This window comes from Physella acuta, unplaced genomic scaffold (assembly GCF_028476545.2).
Source record: "Physella acuta isolate Inbredline_101_S28 unplaced genomic scaffold, ASM2847654v3 ptg000958l, whole genome shotgun sequence".
NCBI classification, from domain to species: Eukaryota; Metazoa; Mollusca; class Gastropoda; family Physidae; genus Physella; species Physella acuta.
Window position 1 is genome coordinate 735,793 of NW_026732475.1, and position 27,693 is coordinate 763,485.

The 27,693-nt window shown below is 27.6% G+C and overlaps 1 protein-coding gene across 2 annotated transcripts; it reads left to right on the top strand.

Annotated features, from left to right (window-relative positions):
* The first annotated feature begins 2,101 nt into the window (after positions 1–2,101).
* On the top strand, positions 2,102–27,578 carry LOC131953845 (uncharacterized). 2 transcript variants are annotated; one of them, XM_059317245.1, is made up of 17 exons: positions 2,102–2,184; positions 2,507–2,581; positions 3,618–3,688; positions 4,049–4,109; positions 9,209–9,265; positions 9,846–9,908; positions 10,409–10,474; positions 11,221–11,277; positions 12,777–12,836; positions 13,562–13,621; positions 13,846–13,893; positions 14,147–14,194; positions 14,644–14,691; positions 17,181–17,252; positions 18,370–18,438; positions 19,471–19,548; positions 27,429–27,578. In XM_059317245.1, exons 2-17 carry the CDS (start codon positions 2,513–2,515, stop codon positions 27,438–27,440), a joined length of 939 nt encoding a protein of 312 aa, XP_059173228.1. In that variant the 5' UTR covers positions 2,102–2,184; positions 2,507–2,512; the 3' UTR covers positions 27,441–27,578. The 2 variants fall into 2 exon arrangements, with proteins under 2 accessions (XP_059173228.1, XP_059173229.1); XM_059317246.1 differs by lacking the exon at positions 18,370–18,438 and having other exon boundaries at positions 2,153–2,184; positions 2,504–2,581.
* Positions 27,579–27,693: the final 115 nt, after the last annotated feature.

Below are 27,693 nucleotides of genomic sequence, written 5' to 3' on the forward strand. Positions count from 1 at the left end.
CTGTAATTGGTGCTACACCTTTTTATCTTACATTCTGTTCATGTCAAATATTTGGGGGTCTTATTTCATTCTCAGCTTATAACATATACAGCTCGCAATCCGTATTTTTTTCTCCACATCCAAATAAAAATTGTCCTGGACAATGCCTTATCTAGACTACGGTGTGATCGCGTTTTCATTATTCTGGGTGCGGTTTCATTGTGAGTAGCGTATTGTTTGGGTTTTGTTTGTATAGGATTATATATATGCAATGCGACACAGACCAAAAGGACCATCAGACCAAGAGACAGACATACAAGATGGCTGCCAAAGAAAAAAATCAAAATCCATGCTAGTTTCCATACATGGATACAACTGTATGTGATAACTTTATCTATGATGACGAGGTGAGACAATCATCCAAGAACAAAATCAAAGACAGTAAGCGTCTTCGGCCACTTGCAAAAAGATGGAACGTTCAAAAGATTTTCTAATTCGGACTTTGGCCGGTCACCTCTAGCCAGATAAACTTCTAATTCGGACTTTGGCCGGCCAAAAACCGAAATGAAGTAAACCGGTCAATGGGAGGCCGTATTGGCCAATGCGAGCACTGGCCAGCCAATACGTGCTTGGGCCGACTTCGGACTTTGACCGTAACATCTGCATAATTTGGGGGAAATGTAATCGAAACATACAACATCTGGTAGTGATTTGTTATTTGTAAAATAATCGATACAAGTTGGTATGTACTTAATATTTTAAATCGCAGATTTGCGTAGCTATGGGTGGATCTCCTAAAGAACATGGATGTCTAGACCACCCACAGTCAAACGCTAACCAATGGTTTAGGTTTAAATATACTTACATTTACCAACTACCGACTTACTTCTATTTCGTGTTCAAAGTTTCTTAATACATTAAATCAAGTCCCTTCTCCTTGAATGTTAAAAAAAACTATATTTAGTTTAATGTAGATCCCTCAAGAAAATATCGATGTTATACATTTTACATGTCAGTGTTTTATAAAGACATGTAAGACTACGTAACATTTTTTTCCTTCTTTGTCTATTTTATTTTTACATAAACGAAAGATCTAAAAATGTGTCAGAAAAAAAGGCTCCGGTTTTCATGCATCGTTATCTTTAACCTGCTGTCTTTAGCAACTGATCAGACTGAGAAACACACAGCTGGTAAGTTCTATCCAACTTCAGGTGGTTCATTGTAGTTTTGAGGTCGCTAGTTCTGCTATATCGTTACGTTTAGGTTAAAAATAGACTTTTCAACTTAGAATCGTGTAGGTGTTTCTAGTAAAAAATACAAAACATAATTTACTGCACGATGTAGTAATTTGCAAGAATAGATCAGTTCGCAAAGTGTGAGATAAGACTCCCCCCCCCCCCCACCCATGGGAGGAAGGGATCGAATGATGCAGGAAGGCGATTAAAGCTTCGGGTGTAATGAGGGTGATGGTGGGGCGCTGTAATTTAAAAAAAAAGTGGGGGGGGGGGGGTGGTTCGACTGTCCCCTGCAAGAGACAAATAAAATTAAAGTCGCTCAAACTTCTAAACAACACCACTTTTTTAATGAACATTTACTTTACACGAATATAGAATCGCCAAAATTGTAATTTGTAGTGAAGTAAAAACAAGGTATTCAAATGACAAATTGACTTTATACTGGTTGATGACAAAGTCCAAATCAACCTTGATGGGTCCCAGAAAGATGCGCAACGGAAAAAAAGCGCAGCGGAAAGAAGCGCAACGGAAAAAGCGCAAACAGAAAAAAGCGCAAACAAAAAAATGCGCACACAGAAAAAACGAAAAAAAATAATTAAATTCCATTTTTGTATATATAGGTTATTTAAATGAAAAAAAAAACTTTGTGAAGTTGAGAATATTACTGTGAAGGTTTCTGTAACAAGTGCAACAGGAGGTCCCTAAAAAGCTTAGTTAAGGAATTTAATACTTTACTTTTCTTTCAAGCTATTTAGCGGAAACCTGATTATCTGAATTCAAAGTAATTTAAAATAAATTCACTTATGCAAACTTTTTAAAAATAAAAATGGAATCCCTAAGCGGATGATAACGATTTAATCTAGCTTGTCTTTAAAAAAACAGAAAATAACCCTACAATAAAGTCTATTATATATAAGGCCTTGCTATTTTTCAAGTTGTGTTGTTAGTATTTCTGTAACAAGACAGCACGGTAAGTTTTGATTGAAAAACTGGTGGAATGATAAACCTAAGAATAATTCATATAAATGTACATGTGGATACTTGCATATATATATATATATATATATATATAAATATATATATATATATATATATATATATATATATGTATCATCTTACATTTTGCTAATAGCAGAAACGGTCACTCAAGCCGATTGCACGGAATACTAAATCAAGTTACACTCTTTTATCATAGTTAGACCATAATATTCATTCTAACCCCAGACTTAACCAAAAAGTTTACTGCAGTCTTTTTTGATAATCCAGTACTTTACTGTTTCATCTATGAGCAGAAGACAATGCTGACCCTAACTCTGTTGACCGTCGTAGCCCTCGGGCTGGTGGGTGCCAGACCTGCAGATAACGAAGTGAGTTTTTTGTTTGACCTGTTTGTTAAACTGTTGTTTTTTTTTCTTTCTCGTATACAGAGTATAGAGGAAGTATGGTAATACTGCACAAAAATCACATACATATTTCACAGTTTTTACTGTTTTACTTCTCAATACTTCAGCATACACGGAATGTAGGGGACTTATTTTAATCGGGCAAGAATTATAAATCCAGATTTATCAAAATTTCGGTGTTTTACGCGTAATCAAGTCTGAAAAACTGGGCTTTGCATTTCTATCCGTGTGAATGTGTGTCTGTGAACACGATAACTTGAGTACCTTTACAGCTAGGTTGACGAAATTTCATATACACGTTTTATATCAAATTTGAAGATCTGTTTCGACTTTTCAGCAATTTTCGATAACCGGAAGTGATATGATTTGTGTACAGTAACCTATTCAATGTGCATATATTGTGTGTACAGTGCTATATTCGGTGTATAGAGATATAGTCTGTGTACAATGATAAATTCTATGTTTAATGATATATTCTGTTTATATTGATATAATCTGTGAACAGTGATATATTCCTTGAACTGTTATATGTTCTTTGACCAGTGATATATTATGAGTACAATAATATGTTCTGTGTATAGTGATATATTCTGTTTATATTGATATAATCTGTGAACAGTGATATATTCCTTGAACTGTTATATGTTCTTTGACCAGTGATATATTATGAGTACAATAATATGTTCTGTGTATAGTGATATATTCTGTTTATATTGATATAATCTGTGAACAGTTATATATTCCTTGAACTGTTATATGTTCTTTGACCAGTGATATATTATGAGTACAATAATATGTTCTGTGTCTAGTGATATATTCTGTTTATATTGATATAATCTGTGAACAGTTATATATTCCCTGAACTGTTATATGTTCTGTGACCAGTGATATATTATGAGTACAATAATATGTTTTGTGTATAGTGATATGTTTTGTTTACAAAGATATGTTGTTTGAAAAGTGTAGAAGTTAATAAATGTGTTTATCTTTTTTTTTCTAGAAAAAAAGCACGGACTGGTCAAAGCCCCGCTGTGGTCAAAACGCCTATGGTCAAAGCACCCTTTGTCCAAGGTCCGCGCACTGTGGACCGTGAACTATTTACTGTTCCGTGATATATTATGTATATAGTGATATATTATAAGTAAAGCAATATAATTTGGGTCCAGTGATATATTCTGTGTACAATAATATATTTTGTGTACAGTGATATATTCTATGTACAATGACATAATCTCCGTTAAATGATATATACATTCTGTGTACAACGATATATTCAGTGATATATTATGTGTACAGTGATATATTATGTGTACCGTGAAATATTATGTGTACAGTAATATTTTCTATGTACATAGATATATACTGTGTACAATAGTATGTTCAGTGTAAATTGTATAATGTTAACAATTTTGTTTATATTATTTTTTCTAGCAAAAAAAACTTTGACTGGTCGGCTATTCTACAACAGGTTCCACAAGTAACAGTTGTATCGGTAATAATATTTAAAATAAACAAAGACAAATAACCTTTATACTATTATGCTTGTAAATGCATTGAAAATAAGAAAATTTCTCGTTAGTAAAAGTTTGATGATTTTACATCAAACTCGCATATAACATATTCAAATTATTTTTCTCTTCAAAACTTTTTTCTTGAAAAAAAAACAACAACAAAAATCAAATAAACAACAACAACGAGCTGTTTTGTCACAATTTTCAATATTTCTACGTAGCAAGCACTCGTATTATCCGTGTAAAGAATGTTAACAATGGGGTTTATCTTTTTTTTTTCAAGAGAAAAATCCTGGCCTTGTTATTTGTCATGTTTTATTGTTAGTTTTTATGTATTGAGATAGGACGGTAAATTTCTTAAGTAAAACTTTTGCATGGCACATTTAAGAATTATTCATTTAAATGTGCGTGTGGATGAGTATATCTATATCTATATCTATATCTATATCTATATCTATATCTATATCTATATCTATATCTATATCTATATCTATATCTATATCTATATCTATATCTATATCTATATCTATATCTATATCTATATCTATATCTATATCTATATCTATATCTATATCTATATCTATATCTATATCTATATCTATATCTATATCTATATCTATATCTATATCTATATCTATATCTATATCTATATCTATATCTATATCTATATCTATATCTATATCTATATCTATATCTATATCTATATCTATATCTATATCTATATCTATATCTATATCTATATCTATATCTATATCTATATCTATATCTATATCTATATCTATATCTATATCTATATCTATATCTATATCTATATCTATATCTATATCTATATCTATATCTATATCTATATCTATATCTATATCTATATCTATATCTATATCTATATCTATATCTATATCTATATCTATATCTATATCTATATCTATATCTATATCTATATCTATATCTATATCTATATCTATATCTATATCTATATCTATATCTATATCTATATCTATATCTATATCTATATCTATATCTATATCTATATCTATATCTATATCTATATCTATATCTATATCTATATCTATATCTATATCTATATCTATATCTATATCTATATCTATATCTATATCTATATCTATATCTATATCTATATCTATATCTATATCTATATCTATATCTATATCTATATCTATATCTATATCTATATCTATATCTATATCTATATCTATATCTATATCTATATCTATATCTATATCTATATCTATATCTATATCTATATCTATATCTATATCTATATCTATATCTATATCTATATCTATATCTATATCTATATCTATATCTATATCTATATCTATATCTATATCTATATCTATATCTATATCTATATCTATATCTATATCTATATCTATATCTATATCTATATCTATATCTATATCTATATCTATATCTATATCTATATCTATATCTATATCTATATCTATATCTATATCTATATCTATATCTATATCTATATCTATATCTATATCTATATCTATATCTATATCTATATCTATATCTATATCTATATCTATATCTATATCTATATCTATATCTATATCTATATCTATATCTATATCTATATCTATATCTATATCTATATCTATATCTATATCTATATCTATATCTATATCTATATCTATATCTATATCTATATCTATATCTATATCTATATCTATATCTATATCTATATCTATATCTATATCTATATCTATATCTATATCTATATCTATATCTATATCTATATCTATATCTATATCTATATCTATATCTATATCTATATCTATATCTATATCTATATCTATATCTATATCTATATCTATATCTATATCTATATCTATATCTATATCTATATCTATATCTATATCTATATCTATATCTATATCTATATCTATATCTATATCTATATCTATATCTATATCTATATCTATATCTATATCTATATCTATATCTATATCTATATCTATATCTATATCTATATCTATATCTATATCTATATCTATATCTATATCTATATCTATATCTATATCTATATCTATATCTATATCTATATCTATATCTATATCTATATCTATATCTATATCTATATCTATATCTATATCTATATCTATATCTATATCTATATCATCTATCAATATACTATATATCTATATCTATATCTAATCTACATCTATCTATCTATATCTACATCTATAATCTATATCTACATCTACATCTATATCTATATCTACATCTATATCTATATCTAAATCTACATCTACATCTATATCTATATCTAAATCTATATCTATATCTATATCTATATCTATATCTATATCTATATCTATATCTATATCTATATCTATATCTATATCTATATCTATATCTATATCTATATCTATATCTATATCTATATCTATATCTATATCTATATCTATATCTATATCTATATCTATATCTATATCTATATCTATATCTATATCTATATCTATATCTATATCTATATCTATATCTATATCTATATCTATATCTATATCTATATCTATATCTATATCTATATCTATATCTATATCTATATCTATATCTATATCTATATCTATATCTATATCTATATCTATACTATAATATCTATATCTATATCTATATCTATATCTATATCTATATCTATATCTATATCTATATCTATATCTATATCTATATCTATATCTATATCTATATCTATATCTATATCTATATCTATATCTATATCTATATCTATATCTATATCTATATCTATATCTATATCTATATCTATATCTATATCTATATCTATATCTATATCTATATCTATATCTATATCTATATCTATATCTATAATCTATATCTATATCTATATCTATATCTATATCTATATCTATATCTATATCTATATCTATATCTATATCTATATCTATATCTATATCTATATCTATATCTATATCTATATCTATATCTATATCTATATCTATATCTATATCTATATCTATATCTATATCTATATCTATATCTATATCTATATCTATATCTATATCTATATCTATATCTATATCTATATCTATATCTATATCTATATCTATATCTATATCTATATCTATATCTATATCTATATCTATATCTATATCTATATCTATATCTATATCTATATCTATATCTATATCTATATCTATATCTATATCTATATCTATATCTACATCTACATCTACATCTACATCTACATCTACATCTACATCTACATCTACATCTACATCTACATCTACATCTACATCTACATCTACATCTACATCTACATCTACATCTACATCTACATCTACATCTACATCTACATCTACATCTACATCTACATCTACATCTACATCTACATCTACATCTACATCTACATCTACATCTACATCTACATCTACATCTACATCTACATCTACATCTACATCTACATCTACATCTACATCTACATCTACATCTACATCTACATCTACATCTACATCTACATCTACATCTACATCTACATCTACATCTACATCTACATCTACATCTACATCTACATCTACATCTACATCTACATCTACATCTACATCTACATCTACATCTACATCTACATCTACATCTACATCTACATCTACATCTACATCTACATCTACATCTACATCTACATCTACATCTACATCTACATCTACATCTACATCTACATCTACATCTACATCTACATCTACATCTACTTCTTCCCTAAGACATCTACATCTATCTTCAGCTCTGCTACATCTAACATCGACTTCGACTTCTACATCGACTTCGACATCGACATCTACTGCCTACTTCTATATCTTTCTACTATCTATATCTACATCTCTATATCTACATCTATATCTATACTATCTATATCTATATCTATATCTATATCTATATCTATATCTATATCTATATCTATATCTATATCTATATCTATATCTATATCTATATCTATATCTATATCTATATCTATATCTATATCTATATCTATATCTATATCTATATCTATATCTATATCTATATCTATATCTATATCTATATCTATATCTATATCTATATCTATATCTATATCTATATCTATATCTATATCTATATCTATATCTATATCTATATCTATATCTATATCTATATCTATATCTATATCTATATCTATATCTATATCTATATCTATATCTATATCTATATCTATATCTATATCTATATCTATATCTATATCTATATCTATATCTATATCTATATCTATATCTATATCTATATCTATATCTATATCTATATCTATATCTATATCTATATCTATATCTATATCTATATCTATATCTATATCTATATCTATATCTATATCTATATCTATATCTATATCTATATCTATATCTATATCTATATCTATATCTATATCTATATCTATATCTATATCTATATCTATATCTATATCTATATCTATATCTATATCTATATCTATATCTATATCTATATCTATATCTATATCTATATCTATATCTATATCTATATCTATATCTATATCTATATCTATATCTATATCTATATCTATATCTATATCTATATCTATATCTATATCTATATCTATATCTATATCTATATCTATATCTATATCTATATCTATATCTATATCTATATCTATATCTATATCTATATCTATAGGGTTTATAATGTTAATTTTTTCTGATATTTTTTGGGACGTGGTGATGCCTATATTTTTTTGTGTTATAAAAATATGATGAGATACTTATTCTTTTAAAGGTATCTTTTTGTTTTGGTTAGAACAACACGGGCTTTTCTAAATTTTGAGATGATATAATGTTCGTAGCTCGCACTCATATTGTATGCCAAAGTACTATGTTCTGTTGAAAATGATATATTTTGAGTAGAGTTATATATTCTGTGTACAGCGATATATTTTGTGTCCAGTGATATATTCTGTGTACAGTGAAATATTATGTGTACAGTAATATATTCTATGTACATAGATATATAATATGTCCCATAATATGTTCAGTACATTGTATAATGATAACAATTTTGTATGTATTATTTTTTCTAGAAAAAAAACATTGACTGGTCGGCTCTTCTCCAACTTCCACAAGTACCAATTGTATCGGTAATAATATTTAACATAAACAAAGACAAATAACCTTTATACTATTATGCTTGTTAATGCATTGAAAATAAGAAAATTCCTCGTTAGTAAAAGTTTGATGATTTTACATCATACTCTCATAAAACATATTCAAAGTATTTATCTCATAGTTTCTCGAAAAAAAGCAACAACAACAACGCGCCGTTTTGTCACAAACTTCAATATTTCTACGTAGCATGCACTCATATTATCCGTGTAAAAATGTTAACAATGGCGTTTATCAAATTATTTCAAGAGAAAACAACCTGGCCTTTTTATTTGTCATGTTTTATTATTAGTTTTTCTGTATCGAGATAGGACGGTAAATGTCTTGAACAAAACTTTTGCATAGCACATTTATGAATTATTCATATAAATGTGCTTGTGGATGAGTATATATATATATATATATATATATATATATATATATATATATATATATATATATATATATATATATATATATATATATATATATATACCTACATACATACGTTGTACAATAATATGTTCAGTGTACTTTGTATAATGTTAACGATTTTGTTGCTATTATTTTTTCTAGAAAAAAGAACTTGACTGGTCGGCTATTCTACAACAGGTTCCTACTACTCCATTTCTTTTATCGGTAATAACATTTAACCGAAACAAAGACAAATTACCTTTATACTAGTATGCTTTTAATTGCATTGGATGTAAGAAAAGCTCTCTTTAGTAAGAGCTTGATAATTTATACATCATATTCTCATAGAACACTTTTCGAAGAATTTTTCTTTTCAATGCAGTTATATTGTCTGTGTAAAGTAATATGTTCTGTTAAAATGATATATTTTGAGTACAGTGTTATATTCTGTGTAATCTGACACATTGTGTGTCCAGTGATATATTCTGTGTACAGCGATATATTTTGTCTCAACTGATATATTCTGTGTTCATTGACATATTCTGTGTACAATGATATATATATTTTGTACAGTGATATATTATGTGTACAGTGATATATTATCTGTACTGTGATATGTTATTTGTACAGTAATATATTCTATGTACATAGATATACGTTGTACAATAATATGTTCAGTGTACTTTGTATAATGTTAACAACTTTGTTGATATTATTTTTTCTAGAAAAAAGAATTTGACTGGTCTGCTATTCTACAACAGCTTCCTACCACTCCATTTCTAGCTTTATCGGTAATAACATAATTAACATAAACAAAGACAAATTACCTTTACTCTAATAAGCTTTTAAATTTATGGAAGATAAGAAAAGCTATCCTTTATAAAAGCTTGATAATTTTGTACTATATTCCAATACTATGATTCTATATAGATATTATAGATAATATTATATTCTATATTCTACATCTATGTAACGTCTAAAAAAATAGTTTGTCACAAACTTCAATATTTCTATAGCCCGTTTGTAATGCAAGTGTTATTCCCCTTAGTGTAATAAAAGGATTTAAAGAAAGTTTAGGGAAGATCATTCCCGTTTATTTTTTCTGATATTGTTTTTGGACGTGCTTTAAAAATATGATGAGACATTTATTCTTTTAAAGATATCTTTTTGTTTTGGTTAATAGAGTAGCAAAACATTTATTACTACGACAACACGTTTTTTTTTAAATTTTGAGATGATATAGCTAGCACTCATATTATATGTGTAAAGTATTATGTTCTGTTAAAATGATATATTTAAGTACAGTTATATATTCTGTGTAATCTGATATATTAGGTGTCCACTGATATATTCTGTGTACAATGATATATATTTTGTACAGTGATATATTATGTGTACAGTGATATATTATGTATGCAGTGAAATATTATGTGTACAGTAATATTTTCTATGTACATAGATTTATACTGTGTACATAAATATGTTCAGTGTACATTGTATAATGATAACAATTTTTTTTTGTCTTATTTTTTTCTAGAAAAAAAACATTGACTGGGCGACTCTTCTCCAGTTTCCACAAGGACCAATTATATCGGTAATAATATTTAACATAAACAAAGACACATAACCTTTATACTATTATGCTTGTAAATGCATTGAAAATAAGAAAATTTCTCATTAGTAAAAGTTTGATGATTTTACATCATACTCTCATAAAACATATTCAAAGTATTTATCTCTCCTATGTAGTTTCTCGAAAAAAAGCAACAACAACAACGAGCCGTTTTGTCACAAACTTCAATATTTCTACGTAGCCATCACTCATATTATCCGTGTAAAGAATGTTAACAATGGCGTTTATCTATTTTTTCGAGAGAAAAAAACCTGGTCTTGTTATTTGTCATGTTTTAATGTTAGTTTTTCTGTATTGAGACAGGACGGTAAATGTCTTCAGTAAAACTTTTGCATGGAACATATATATATATATATATATATATATATATATATATATATATATATATATATATATATATATATATATATATATATAAGTTTGTGTATATATATATATATATATATATATATATATATATATATATATATATATATATATATATATATAAAGACAAATAACATTTATACTATTATTGTAAATGTCTTCAGTAAAACTTTTGCATGGAACATATATATATATATATATATATATATATATATATATATATATATATATATATATAAGTTTGTGTGTATATATATATATATATATATATATATATATATATATATATATATATATATATATATATATATATATATATACAAAGACAAATAACATTTATACTATAATGCTTTTAATTGCATTTTTTCGTATTCTCATACAGTACTTTCGAAGAATTTTTTACTTCTATGCAGTTATTTAAATAAAAACAAAAAACAACGGGCCATTTTGTCACAAACTTCAATATTTCGATAGCCCGTTTGCAGTACAAGTGCGTTCTCCGTAGTGTTATGAAAGGATATTCGAGAAAGTTTAAGGAAGATCAGTTCCGCTTTTTTCTCTGATTTTTTTTTTTTGGACTCGCTGATGCCGATATTATTTTTGTGCTTTAAAAAATATGATGAGACATTTATTCTTTTAAAGAGATCTTTTTGTTTTAGTTAGTAAAGTAGCAAAACATTTATTACTACGACAACACGTTTTTTTTTAAATTTTGAGATGATATAATGTACGCAGTTAGCACTCTTATTATCTGTGTAAAGTAATATGTTCTGTTAAAATGATATATTTGAGTACAGTGATATATTCTGTGTAATCTGATATATTGTGTGTCCACTGATATATTCTATGCACAGCGATATATTTTGTGTCAACTGATATATTCTGTGTTCATTGATATATTTTGTTTCCAGTGATATATTCTGTGTACAATGATAAATATTTTGTACAGTGATATATTATGTGTACAGTGATATATTATATGTACAGTGAACTATTATGTGTAGAGTAATATATATTCTATGTACATAGATTTATAATGTGTACAATAATATGTTCAGTGTACATTGTATAATGTTAACAGTTTTTTTTTCTAGAAAAAAAACTTTGACTGGTCTGCTATTCTACAACAGCTTCCACAAGTAACAGTTGTATCGGTAATAATATTTAACATAAACAAAGACAAATAACGTTTATACTATTTTGCTTGTAAATGCATTGAAAATAAGACAGTTTGTCGTTAGTAAAAGCTTGATAATTTTACATCATTTTCTCATATTGCATATTCGAAGAATTTTTTACTTCTATGCAGTTTAGAAAGAAAAAAAAAGAAAAAACAACAACGGGCCATTTTGTCACAAACGTCTATATTTCTATTGTCCGTTTGCAATACATGTGCCATCTCTAAAGTGTTATAAAAGAATATACGAGAAAATTTAGGGAAGATCACTCCCGTGTATTTTTTCTGATATTCTGATGCCTATATCGATTTCGTGCTTTAAAAAATATGATAAGACATTTATTCTTTTAAAGATATCTTTTTGTTTTGGTTAGTACAGTAGCAAAACATTTATTACAATGACGACACTTTTTTCAAGATGAAATAATGTACGCAGCTAGCACTCATTTTATCTGTGTAAAGTAATGTTCTGTTAAAAATGACATTTTGTGTACATCGATATTTCTGTGTACTGCGATATATTGTGTCAAGTGATATATCGCAGTACAATGATATATTTTTGTACAGTGATATAATATGTGTTCAGTGATATATTATGTGTACAGTAATATATTCTATATACATAGATATAAACTATGTACACAAATATATTCAGTGTACAGTGAAGAATGTTAACAAGTGAGTTTATCTTTTTTTTTCTAGAAAAAAAACACCGACTGGTCTGCGATTCTACAACAGATTCAACCTCAAGTATTTTTGTCGGTAATAATATTTAACAAAGACAAATAACATTTATACAATTCTGTGTGCAATAATATATTGAATATATACACTGATAAATTATGTGTACAATGTTATATTCTGTTTACAATGATATAATCAGTGTACAGTGATATATTCAGTGTACAATGATATAATCTGTGTACAATGATATATTCAGTGTACATTGTAGAAAGTTTACATAGACGTTTATCTTTTTTTTCTAGAGAAAATGCACGAACTTTATGGATCTTCTACCAAATCTGCAAATATCGGTAATAATATTTAACAAGACATTTTTTTTAAATTTTAAAATGATATATTGTACGTATCTGGCACTCATAAAATCTTTGTAAATTAATATATTTTGTTGAAATTGATATATTCTGTGTCACAGTAATATGTTTTGTGTACAGTGATATATATTCTGTTTACAATGATATGTTCTGTACACATTGATATATTCTGTAGACTCTGATATATTCTGTGTACAGCGTAGAATGTTAACAAAGACGTTTTTTTTTCTAGAAAAAAAACATCGACTGGTCGGCTCTTCTACCACAGCTGCAAATATCGGTAAAAATATTTAACTGAAACAAAGACAAATAAATTTTATACAATTATGCTTTTAAAATGTACTGGAGTCAAGAAAAGCTCTCCTTAGTAAAAGCTTGATAATATTTTATCATATTCTCGTAGAATATATTAAAAGATTTTTTTTCACTACAGTGAAGTTTCTCGAAAAGAAACAACAACTAGCCGTTTTGTCCAAACTTCGATAATGACATGACATATTTTGTAATTTTAAAATGTTATTTTGTACGTATCTGGCACTCATAAAATCTTTGCAAATTAATATATTCTGTTGAAAATGATATATTCTCTGTACATTGAGATATTTTGTGTACTATGATATATTCTGTTTACAATGATATATTCTGTACACATTGATATATTCTGTACACTATGATATATTATGTGTACAGTGTAGAAAGTTAACAAAGACGTTTATCTTTTTTTTCTAGAAAAAATGCTCGGACTGGTCGTCTCTTCTACAACAACCTCAAATATCGGTAATAATATTTAACATAAACAAAGACAAATAAAATTTATACAAATATGCTTTTAATACACTGAAGTCAAGAAAAGCTCTCTTTAGTAAAAGCTTGATAATATTATATCATATTCTTATGAGCATATTCGTAGAATTTTTCACTTCTATGTAAATTGTTGAAAAAAAAAAAACAACAACAAAAAACAACGACCCTTTTTGTCAAAAGGTTTCAATATTTCTAAAGCCTGTTTACAATGCAAGTGCCATCTTAGTTTTGTGTATATATATATATATATATATATATATATATATATATATATATATATATATATATATATATATATATATATACATATATATATATATACATATATATATATATATATATATATATATATATATATATATATATATATATATATATATATATATATATATGTATATATAAAGCAAAGGGGTCGTGGGCACTTCCTGGCGCCGCAGTCGCTTCAAATTAGGCTCCTGCCTTGGGCCGACAGAATACGGTCGGCCACAAAATCCACGATTAAGGGGTCAAAACTGAGTTCCACAGACCGGCGCATTGTATGAGCTATGTATCGAAACAATCTTTTGCCGAACAACCGCCTTCCTTGATATTTTGTGAGGCCGTAAAAACGCATATGGATGTCAGAAAAAACTTACCATATTTGGGAAAAATCTGTAACGTGCTCACAACTGACCAGTCGTTTTTGCTATATAATCTTTGTAATGTATGTGAAAAACAAAGGATGATTTCAACACCGATTTTAAGGGACTTAAAAAATGACCGCGAGTGAAATTCTCCTTATATGAGCTACATTTCGGGAAAAAAACTTCTGCCCAAAAACACCCCTAGATATTTTGTGAAGTCGTAGACCGACAATGAAGGGTAACAAAACATTTTTTCCTAGGGCTGTTAGATTTGTCTAGATGCCTTATTTTCTTATATTAGCATGGCAATTATTTGTGAAAAAAATTTATTAAAGACTAAGTCATTCGGTCTATGTACAAGGGAGATAACGTTTTAAAGTAATAACTTCTTAATCAATTTTATACTATTTTAACCAAAAACAGAAAATGACAGATATATCATTTTTTAAGTAAACATTTCGTTATACATAATGATAATTGTGCTAATTGAATTGCAGAAATTAACTTTAAAAGTTTATGTAATACAATCTGTAGTTCTAATTACCTTGCTAGTAATACGTTTGAGAATATACCTTCATCGTATCTCAAACTCTAACATAAAATTACTGTTTAAACTTAGCACTCCACATAAAAGCCAATCACCAATTCATTAATGATTCATATTATCAAATGGTTTTTGAAAACCTAAGCAAAGCTAGGCAGTATGTCTAGTATTGGGTATATGAGAAAGCTTCGGGAATTCACTTTCGCTTGATTTTTTAAAGATTTTTTTTTTGACACCCTCATGCCTATATTATTTGTGTGTATAAAAAACTTTCACGACAAATTAATTTTTTAAAGCTATCTTTGTGTTTTGGCTAGCACAGTAGCAAAACAGTTATTAGTGATTAAAAAAAAACTATTTGTACATAGTCTTGCAAAGACAAGATATTTTTTTGTAATTTTGAAATGGTATATTGTACGTAGCTTGCACTAATCTAATCTAATATGTGTAAAGTAATATATTCCCTTACAAATGATATATTCTCTGTACAGGAACATTCTGTGTACAGCGATATATCATCTGAACCGTGATCTATACATTGTACAATGGTATATTCTATTAATAGTGAAATATTCTTTTTACACTGATATATTCTGTGTACTTCAAAATTTCTATTGGCCGTTTGCAGTGCAAGTGACATTCACTTTAGAGATATAAAATAGTGTTATAAAAATCTATACAATAATATTTAACAAGAAAAAATACAAATAACCTATTTACTATTATGCTTTAAAATGCATTGAAGATAAGAAAAGCTATATATTGTGTGTCCTGTGATATATCCTTTGTACATTGATATTATTTGTGTACAGTGAATTCTGTGGAAAGTAAAATATCCAGTGTACAGTGCTATATCCTTTGTACAGTGAAATATTCTGTGTGCAGTGAATTTTGTGTACAGTAATATAACATGCGTACAATGATATATTCTGTTTAAATTGATATATTCTATGTACAGACATATTTCCTGTGTACATTGATATATATATGATATATATATGTACATTGATATATATATATATATATATATATATATATATATATATATATATATATACTGTGTATATATACTGTGTATACTTATATATACACAGTATATTGTGAAATATTCTGTGTACACGATATATTTATTGTACAGTGATATATCCTCTCTAAAAGTAAAATATATCCTGTGTAAAATTATATATTCTATGTTCAATGATAAATCCTTTGTACGGTGGTATATTCTGTGTATAGTGATACATTATGTGTACACTGTAGAATGTTAAACATGACGTTTATCTTCTGTCATTTAGAGACGAGGCTATTTTGACAATTTGACACCAGAGCAGATTCAACAGCTTTCACAGATGATCCTAAGTTCATCGGTAATTTTCATTTAACAAAGAAATATAAACAAACCTTTATAAATAAGGTTATAAATGTTTTGAATATCAGAAAATCTTTTTTTTAGAAAACGCTAAGCCATAGAGTCCATGACCAAACAATGTGTTTACTAAAGAATGAAAATAATTTTTTTTGTTTTCTTGAATTAAAAAGACAAATCTTTTTTTACTTTATAGTATACAGAGTTTAAAAGCATTATTGTAATCGTGCAAAAAATTAAATTCGAGATTTTCACAAACTTTCGATGTTTTACACCTCCCTAAGTCAGAAAATATTAGTACTTGTAATCTTGTCCGTCTGTCTGTGTATACATGAACATGATAACTTGAGCACGGATTTTTAGCTTGGTCGAAAAATTTGATATATCATTATTATATCAAATTTTTTATTTTCTATAAACTTATCAGCGACTTTCAGTAAAAGTTTGTCATGGCTCGAAAACTATGAAATAAAATATTTCTTTAAGATGCTTAAATAGCTCTTCATAAATTAAATCACTATTTACTTCATAAATACCAATTTACCGAACTATAGCACACATATTCTTTGTGTTCATTTCGTTCGCATTTCGTTTTCTTACGCAACTCTATTCTATTTATAAAAAAAGACTAGACTACCCGTTATTCTTGAATAGCCGTGAGTTTCGGGAGTAATCCATAAGTGACGTGACGTTTGTTTGAAGATTTTTATCCTGCCCCTTCTCTTGCCCCACTGTCACAAATCGCTACAAAAAGTCAGACCCCACATTCAACAAGACGTCACACCTCAGGCAATATGTTATTGTCTTTTAAAAGCACAGATTTCGGCTAAGCATTTCCTATGTACATTGATGTTTCCTGTGTAAAGTGATATATTCTGTGTATAGTTATATATACACAGTATATTGTGAAATATCCTGTGTACAAGATATATTTTTTTCCATTTATATATCCTCTCTAAAAGTAATATATATCCGGTGTAAAATTATATATTCTGTGTTCAATAATAAATCCTTTGTACGGTGGTATATTCTGTGTACAGTTATATATTATGTGTACAGTTATATATTATGTGTACACTGTAGCATATTAACCATGACGTTGATCTTCTGTCATTTAGAGACGAGGTTTTATTGACAACTTCACACCAGAGCTGCTTCAACAGCTTTCACAGCTCCAAGCTATATCGGTAATTTTAATTTAACATAGAAATTAAATAACCTTTATAAATAATAAAAGGTTATAAATGTTTTGAATATCAGAAAATCTTTTTTTTTAGAAAATGCTAAGCCATAGAGTCCATGACCGAACAATGCTTTTACTAAAGAATGAAAATTAGTTTTTCTTGTTTGCTGCAATTAAAAAGACAAATCCTTTTTACTTTATCGTATACGGAGTTAAAAGAATTATTGTAATCGTGCAAAAAATTAAATTCGAGATTTTCACAAACTTTTGATGCTCTACACCTCCCTAAGTCAGAAAATATTAGTACTTGCAATCTTGTCCGTCTGTCTGTGTATACATGAACATAACAACTTGAGCACGGATTTTTAGCTTGGTCGAAAAATTTAATATATTATTATTATATCAAATTTATTTTTTTCTATACACTTTTCAGCGATTTTCAGCAAAAGTTTGTCAGGACTTGAAAATTATGATATAAAATATTTCTTTAAGATGCTTGATTACCATTTCATAAATTAATCACTATTTACTTTATAAATACCGATGCTTTTTAATAATATTTTATCGCTAAGACGCCCCACGGTGGCAATGTAAAAGACTAGAGTGAACGTTAATCACCCTCCTTAATAGTGAGGTAGAACAGACTTGAGCGACCGCCCAGGTGTAATGGATTAAGTGGGACGCACTTGGGAGCCACCGTTTACACTACCACAAGGGCGCGAGGGGGCGGTACATCCCCTGACTGTTTAATCATCGAATGTCGTATGCTACCGTGCCAATATTGTAGGGTGCTCTTTAAAACTAACGTAGGCTCCATAGTGCTCAGGGGATGGGGGGGGGGGGGGGACGCCAAATCGCCCCCTGCCCATCGCGTCCTTAGTTTATAACCGTTTTTTTACGAAACTTCTATTGTAACTGGAATTAATAAATTCTAGGTAAAGTGATATTAATTTTTATACAATGACTTCTGTGTATAGTGGTATATTCTGTGTTCAGTGTAGAATGTTAATAATGGCGTTTATCTTCTGTCATCTAGAAACGGAACTTCCCCCTCACTCCATTAACCTTGACCCCGGAGCAGCTTCAACTGCTTCAACAGTCCATGATGTTTTCGGTAAAGTACATCCGACTTACATTTTATCTATATTTTGTTTTCGGTAAAGTACACCCGACTTACATTTTATCTATATTTTTTTTGGTAAAGTACATCCGACTTACACTTTATCTATATTTTTTTTTGGTAAAGTACATCCGACTTACATTTTATCTATATTTTGTTTTCGGTAAAGTACACCCGACTTACATTTTATCTATATTTTTTTTGGTAAAGTACATCCGACTTACATTTTATCTATATTTTTTTTTGGTAAAGTACATCCGACTTACACTTTATCTATATTTTTTTGGTAAAGTACACCCGACTTACACTTTATCTATATTTTTTCGGTAAAGTACATCCGACTTACATTTTATCTATATTTTTTTTCGGTAAAGTACATCCGACTTACATTTTATCTATATTTTTTTTCGGTAAAGTACATCCGACTTACATTTTATCTCTATTTTTTTTCGGTAAAGTACATCCGACTTACATTTTATCTATATTTTTTTTTTTGGTAAAGTACATCCGACTTACATTTTATCTATATTTTTTCGGTAAAGTACATCCGACTTACATTTTATCTATATTTTTTTGGTAAAGTACATACGACTTACATTTTATCTATATTGGTTTTTTGTAAAGTACATCCGACTTACATTTTATCTATATTTGTTTTCGGTAAAGTACATCCGACTTACATTTTATCTATAGTTTTCGGTAAAGTACATCCGACTTACACTTTATCTATATTTTTTTTGGTAAAGTACATCCGACTTACATTTTATCTATATTTTGTTTTGGTAAAGTACATCCGACTTACATTTTATCTATATTTTGTTTTCGGTAAAGTACATCCGACTTACATTTTATCTATATTTTTTTTCGGTAAAGTACATCCGACTTACATTTTATCTATATTTTGATTTCGGTAAAGTACATCCGACTTACATTTTATCTATATTTTGTTTTCGGTAAAGTACACCCGACTTACATTTTATCTATATTTTTTCGGTAAAGTACATCCGACTTACATTTTATCTATATTTTTTTTTGGTAAAGTACATCCGACTTACATTTTATCTATATTTTTTTTGGTAAAGTACATCCGACTTACATTTTATCTATATTTTGTTTTCGGTAAAGTACATCCGACTTACATGTTATCTATATTTTTTTTGGTAAAGTACATCCGACTTACATTTTATCTATATTTGTTTTTTGTAAAGTACATCCGACTTACATTTTATCTATATTTTTTTTGGTAAAGTACATCCGACTTACATTTTATCTATATTTTTTTTGGTAAAGTACATCCGACTTACATTTTATCTATATTTTGTTTTGGTAAAGTACATCCGACTTACATTTTATCTATATTTTGTTTTCGGTAAAGTACATCCGACTTACATTTTATCTATATTTGTTTTTTGTAAAGTACATCCGACTTACATTTCATCTATATTTTTTTTGGTAAAGTACACCCGACTTACATTTTATCTATATTTTGTTTTCGGTAAAGTACATCCGACTTACATTTTATCTATATTTTTTTTGGTAAAGTACATCCGACTTACATTTTATCTATATTTTGTTTTCGGTAAAGTACATCCGACTTACATTTTATCTATATTTTGTTTTCGGTAAAGTACATCCGACTTACATTTTATCTATATTTTGTTTTCGGTAAAGTACATCCGACTTACATTTTATCTATATTTTGTTTTCGGTAAAGTACATCCGACTTACATTTTATCTCTATTTTTTTCGGTAAAGTACATCCGACTTACATTTTATCTATATTTGTTTTCGGTAAAGTACATCCGACTTACATTTTATCTATAGTTTTCGGTAAAGTACATCCGACTTACACTTTATCTATATTTTTTTTGGTAAAGTACATCCGACTTACATTTTATCTATATTTTGTTTTGGTAAAGTACATCCGACTTACATTTTATCTATATTTTGTTTTGGTAAAGTACATCCGACTTACATTTTATCTATATTTGTTTTTTGTAAAGTACATCCGACTTACATTTTATCTATATTTGTTTTTTGTAAAGTACATCCGACTTACATTTTATCTATATTTTTTTTGGTAAAGTACATCCGACTTACATTTTATCTATATTTTTTTTGGTAAAGTACATCCGACTTACATTTTATCTATATTTTGTTTTGGTAAAGTACATCCGACTTACATTTTATCTATATTTTGTTTTCGGTAAAGTACATCCGACTTACATTTTATCTATATTTGTTTTTTGTAAAGTACATCCGACTTACATTTCATCTATATTTTTTTTGGTAAAGTACACCCGACTTACATTTTATCTATATTTTGTTTTCGGTAAAGTACATCCGACTTACATTTTATCTATATTTTTTTTGGTAAAGTACATCCGACTTACATTTTATCTATATTTTGTTTTCGGTAAAGTACATCCGACTTACATTTTATCTATATTTTGTTTTCGGTAAAGTACATCCGACTTACATTTTATCTATATTTTGTTTTCGGTAAAGTACATCCGACTTACATTTTATCTATATTTTGTTTTCGGTAAAGTACATCCGACTTACATTTTATCTCTATTTTTTTTCGGTAAAGTACATCCGACTTACATTTTATCTATATTTGTTTTCGGTAAAGTACATCCGACTTACATTTTATCTATAGTTTTCGGTAAAGTACATCCGACTTACACTTTATCTATATTTTTTTTGGTAAAGTACATCCGACTTACATTTTATCTATATTTTGTTTTGGTAAAGTACATCCGACTTACATTTTATCTATATTTGTTTTTTGTAAAGTACATCCGACTTACATTTTATCTATATTTTTTTCGGTAAAGTACATCCGACTTACATTTTATCTATATTTTTTTTTGGTAAAGTACATCCGACTTACATTTTATCTATATTTTTTTTTTGTAAAGTACATCCGACTTACATTTTATCTATATTTTGTTTTCGGTAAAGTACATCCGACTTACATTTTATCTATATTTTTTTTTGGTAAAGTACACCCGACTTACATTTTATCTATATTTTTTTTTCGGTAAAGTACATCCGACTTACATTTTATCTATATTTTTTTTTGGTAAAGTACACCCGACTTACATTTTATCTATATTTTGTTTTCGGTAAAGTACATCCGACTTACATTTTATCTCAATTTTTTTTTTTCGGTAAAGTACATCCGACTTACATTTTATCTATACTTTTTTTGGTAAAGTACATCCGACTTACATTTTATCTATATTTTTTCGGTAAAGTACATCCGACTTACATTTTATCTATATTTTTTTTGGTAAAGTACATACGACTTACATTTTATCTATATTGGTTTTTTGTAAAGTACATCCGACTTACATTTTATCTATATTTGTTTTCGGTAAAGTACATCCGACTTACATTTTATCTATAGTTTTCGGTAAAGTACATCCGACTTACACTTTATCTATATTTTTTTTGGTAAAGTACATCCGACTTACATTTTATCTATATTTTGTTTTGGTAAAGTACATCCGACTTACATTTTATCTATATTTTGTTTTCGGTAAAGTACATCCGACTTACATTTTATCTATATTTTTTTTCGGTAAAGTACATCCGACTTACATTTTATCTATATTTTGATTTCGGTAAAGTACATCCGACTTACATTTTATCTATATTTTGTTTTCGGTAAAGTACACCCGACTTACATTTTATCTATATTTTTTCGGTAAAGTACATCCGACTTACATTTTATCTATATTTTTTTTTGGTAAAGTACATCCGACTTACATTTTATCTATATTTTTTTTGGTAAAGTACATCCGACTTACATTTTATCTATATTTTGTTTTCGGTAAAGTACATCCGACTTACATGTTATCTATATTTTTTTTGGTAAAGTACATCCGACTTACATTTTATCTATATTTGTTTTTTGTAAAGTACATCCGACTTACATTTTATCTATATTTTTTTTGGTAAAGTACATCCGACTTACATTTTATCTATATTTTTTTTGGTAAAGTACATCCGACTTACATTTTATCTATATTTTGTTTTGGTAAAGTACATCCGACTTACATTTTATCTATATTTTGTTTTCGGTAAAGTACATCCGACTTACATTTTATCTATATTTGTTTTTTGTAAAGTACATCCGACTTACATTTCATCTATATTTTTTTTGGTAAAGTACACCCGACTTACATTTTATCTATATTTTGTTTTCGGTAAAGTACATCCGACTTACATTTTATCTATATTTTTTTTGGTAAAGTACATCCGACTTACATTTTATCTATATTTTGTTTTCGGTAAAGTACATCCGACTTACATTTTATCTATATTTTGTTTTCGGTAAAGTACATCCGACTTACATTTTATCTATATTTTGTTTTCGGTAAAGTACATCCGACTTACATTTTATCTATATTTTGTTTTCGGTAAAGTACATCCGACTTACATTTTATCTCTATTTTTTTTCGGTAAAGTACATCCGACTTACATTTTATCTATATTTGTTTTCGGTAAAGTACATCCGACTTACATTTTATCTATAGTTTTCGGTAAAGTACATCCGACTTACACTTTATCTATATTTTTTTTGGTAAAGTACATCCGACTTACATTTTATCTATATTTTGTTTTGGTAAAGTACATCCGACTTACATTTTATCTATATTTGTTTTTTGTAAAGTACATCCGACTTACATTTTATCTATATTTTGTTTTCGGTAAAGTACATCCGACTTACATTTTATCTATATTTTTTTTTGGTAAAGTACATCCGACTTACATTTTATCTATATTTTTTTTTTGTAAAGTACATCCGACTTACATTTTATCTATATTTTGTTTTCGGTAAAGTACATCCGACTTACATTTTATCTATATTTTTTTTTGGTAAAGTACACCCGACTTACATTTTATCTATATTTTTTTTTCGGTAAAGTACATCCGACTTACATTTTATCTATATTTTTTTTTGGTAAAGTACACCCGACTTACATTTTATCTATATTTTGTTTTCGGTAAAGTACATCCGACTTACATTTTATCTCAATTTTTTTTTTTCGGTAAAGTACATCCGACTTACATTTTATCTATACTTTTTTTGGTAAAGTACATCCGACTTACATTTTATCTATATTTTTTTTGGTAAAGTACATCCGACTTACATTTTATCTATATTTTGTTTTCGGTAAAGTACATCCGACTTACATTTTATCTCTATTTTTTTTTCGGTAAAGTACATCCGACTTACATTTTATCTCTATTTTTTTTCGGTAAAGTACATCCGACTTACATTTTATCTATATTTTTTTTGGTAAAGTACATACGACTTACATTTTATCTATATTGGTTTTTTGTAAAGTACATCCGACTTACATTTCATCTATATTTTTTTTGGTAAAGTACACCCGACTTACATTTTATCTATATTTTGTTTTCGGTAAAGTACATCCGACTTACATTTTATCTATAGTTTTCGGTAAAGTACACCCGACTTACATTTTATCTATATTTTGATTTCGGTAAAGTACATCCGACTTACATTTTATCTATATTTTGTTTTCGGTAAAGTACACCCGACTTACATTTTATCTATATTTTTTCGGTAAAGTACATCCGACTTACATTTTATCTATATTTTTTTTTGGTAAAGTACATCCGACTTACATTTTATCTATATTTTTTTTGGTAAAGTACATCCGACTTACATTTTATCTATATTTTGTTTTCGGTAAAGTACATCCGACTTACATGTTATCTATATTTTTTTTGGTAAAGTACATCCGACTTACATTTTATCTATATTTGTTTTTTGTAAAGTACATCCGACTTACATTTTATCTATATTTTGTTTTCGGTAAAGTACATCCGACTTACATTTTATCTATATTTGTTTTTTGTAAAGTACATCCGACTTACATTTCATCTATATTTTTTTTGGTAAAGTACACCCGACTTACATTTTATCTATATTTTGTTTTCGGTAAAGTACATCCGACTTACATTTTATCTATATTTTTTTTGGTAAAGTACATCCGACTTACATTTTATTTATATTTGTTTTTTGTAAAGTACATCCGACTTACATTTTATCTCAATTTTTTTTTTCGGTAAAGTACATCCGACTTACATTTTATCTATATTTTTTTTGGTAAAGTACATCCGACTTACATTTTATCTATATTTTTTTTGGTAAAGTACATCCGACTTACATTTTATCTATATTTTGTTTTCGGTAAAGTACATCCGACTTACTTTTTATCTCTATTTTTTTTTCGGTAAAGTACATCCGACTTACATTTTATCTATATTTTTTTTGGTAAAGTACATCCGACTTACATTTTATCTATATTTTTTTTGGTAAAGTACACCCGACTTACATTTTATCTATATTTTTTCGGTAAAGTACATCCGACTTACATTTTATCTATATTTTTTTTGGTAAAGTACATCCGACTTACATTTTATCTATATTTTGTTTTCGGTAAAGTACATCCGACTTACATTTTATCTATATTTGTTTTTTGTAAAGTACATCCGACTTACATTTCATCTATATTTTTTTTGGTAAAGTACACCCGACTTACATTTTATCTATATTTTGTTTTCGGTAAAGTACATCCGACTTACATTTTATCTATATTTTTTTTGGTAAAGTACATCCGACTTACATTTTATTTATATTTGTTTTTTGTAAAGTACATCCGACTTACATTTTATCTCAATTTTTTTTTCGGTAAAGTACATCCGACTTACATTTTATCTATATTTTTTTTGGTAAAGTACATCCGACTTACATTTTATCTATATTTTTTTTGGTAAAGTACATCCGACTTACATTTTATCTATATTTTGTTTTCGGTAAAGTACATCCGACTTACTTTTTATCTCTATTTTTTTTTCGGTAAAGTACATCCGACTTACATTTTATCTATATTTTTTTTGGTAAAGTACATCCGACTTACATTTTATCTATATTTTTTTTGGTAAAGTACACCCGACTTACATTTTATCTATATTTTTTCGGTAAAGTACATCCGACTTACATTTTATCTATATTTTTTTTGGTAAAGTACATCCGACTTACATTTTATCTATATTTTTTTTGGCAAAGCACATCCAATATTACATTTTCATCTCTAATCTTGTTGGTAAAGTACATTCAAATTACATTTTTATCTCTATTCTTTAGACTAATAACGTATATATAATATAACTACTTTAATTTTAAAAATTCCTAATTGCTAAATTTTTTTTTAGAAAAAACAAATAAACAAAAAAAATAAAGAACAAGTATCATTCAAGTTTTTATCAAAATGCCCTTCTATTTTCGACAGAAGCGCAATATGAACAAAACAATAAACAATATATGAACAATAAACAAAACAAACACTAAACAAATAAATAATATATTATATATTGAATATATATTGAACATGGTTCCCAGAAAAATGCGCAATCGGAAAACTGCGTGACGGAAAACTGCGCAAACAGGAAAAAGCGCAAATAAAACTAATTATAATTACAGACTTTAATTTTGTCCTCTCGCGGAAATATGCATATATGGTGTGTAATCAGTGGCGTAGCGAGGTCGGGTGTCACCCGGTGCGGCACTTAATGGTGTCACCCCCCCCCCCCCCCCCCCCAGAGGCGTTGCGACCCTTCCCGGGGACAAACTTTCAAGTTTTCGATTTGCACCCCCCCCCTCAAGTTTTCGATTTGCACCCCCCTCAAGTTTTTCTCTTTATATCTTGCTATTTTATGCCTTGGTGCCACCCCCCCTAAATGGTGTCACCCGGTGCGGTCCGCACCCCCCGCCCCCCCCTCGCTACGCCCCTGTGTGTAATTAACTTGTCCGAACCTTTTTATTCCAGCGCACGCTATGAGATATCTTGAAATCTTTCGCAAAGTTTGGACAGTGAATGTAACTCAACGCTTCGATGGGAAACCACACTATGTCTGACGATTGTAAAAGAAAAAGTCAACAGTTGCGTTTCAAGAAAATAAATAATCGAACACATAAAGCTTTTTGTTCATTTTTAAATCCATCACTACCGTTCTTACATAAATGCAAAATATGTGTTTTGTTTTTGGCCTGTTGACAAATATTAAGTACTGAGACAAGCCACGTCGTCCACA

Bases quoted from the DNA above. Each gene is read 5' to 3' on its own strand.
- LOC131953845 (XM_059317245.1), top strand. From the start codon at position 2,513: ATGCTGACCCTAACTCTGTTGACCGTCGTAGCCCTCGGGCTGGTGGGT. The intron at 9,266-9,845 runs GTAATAATATTT...TATTTTTTCTAG, and splicing joins CACAAGTACCAATTGTATCG to AAAAAAGAACTTGACTGGTC. The intron at 14,195-14,643 runs GTAAAAATATTT...TTTTTTTTCTAG, and splicing joins TACCACAGCTGCAAATATCG to AAAAAATGCTCGGACTGGTC.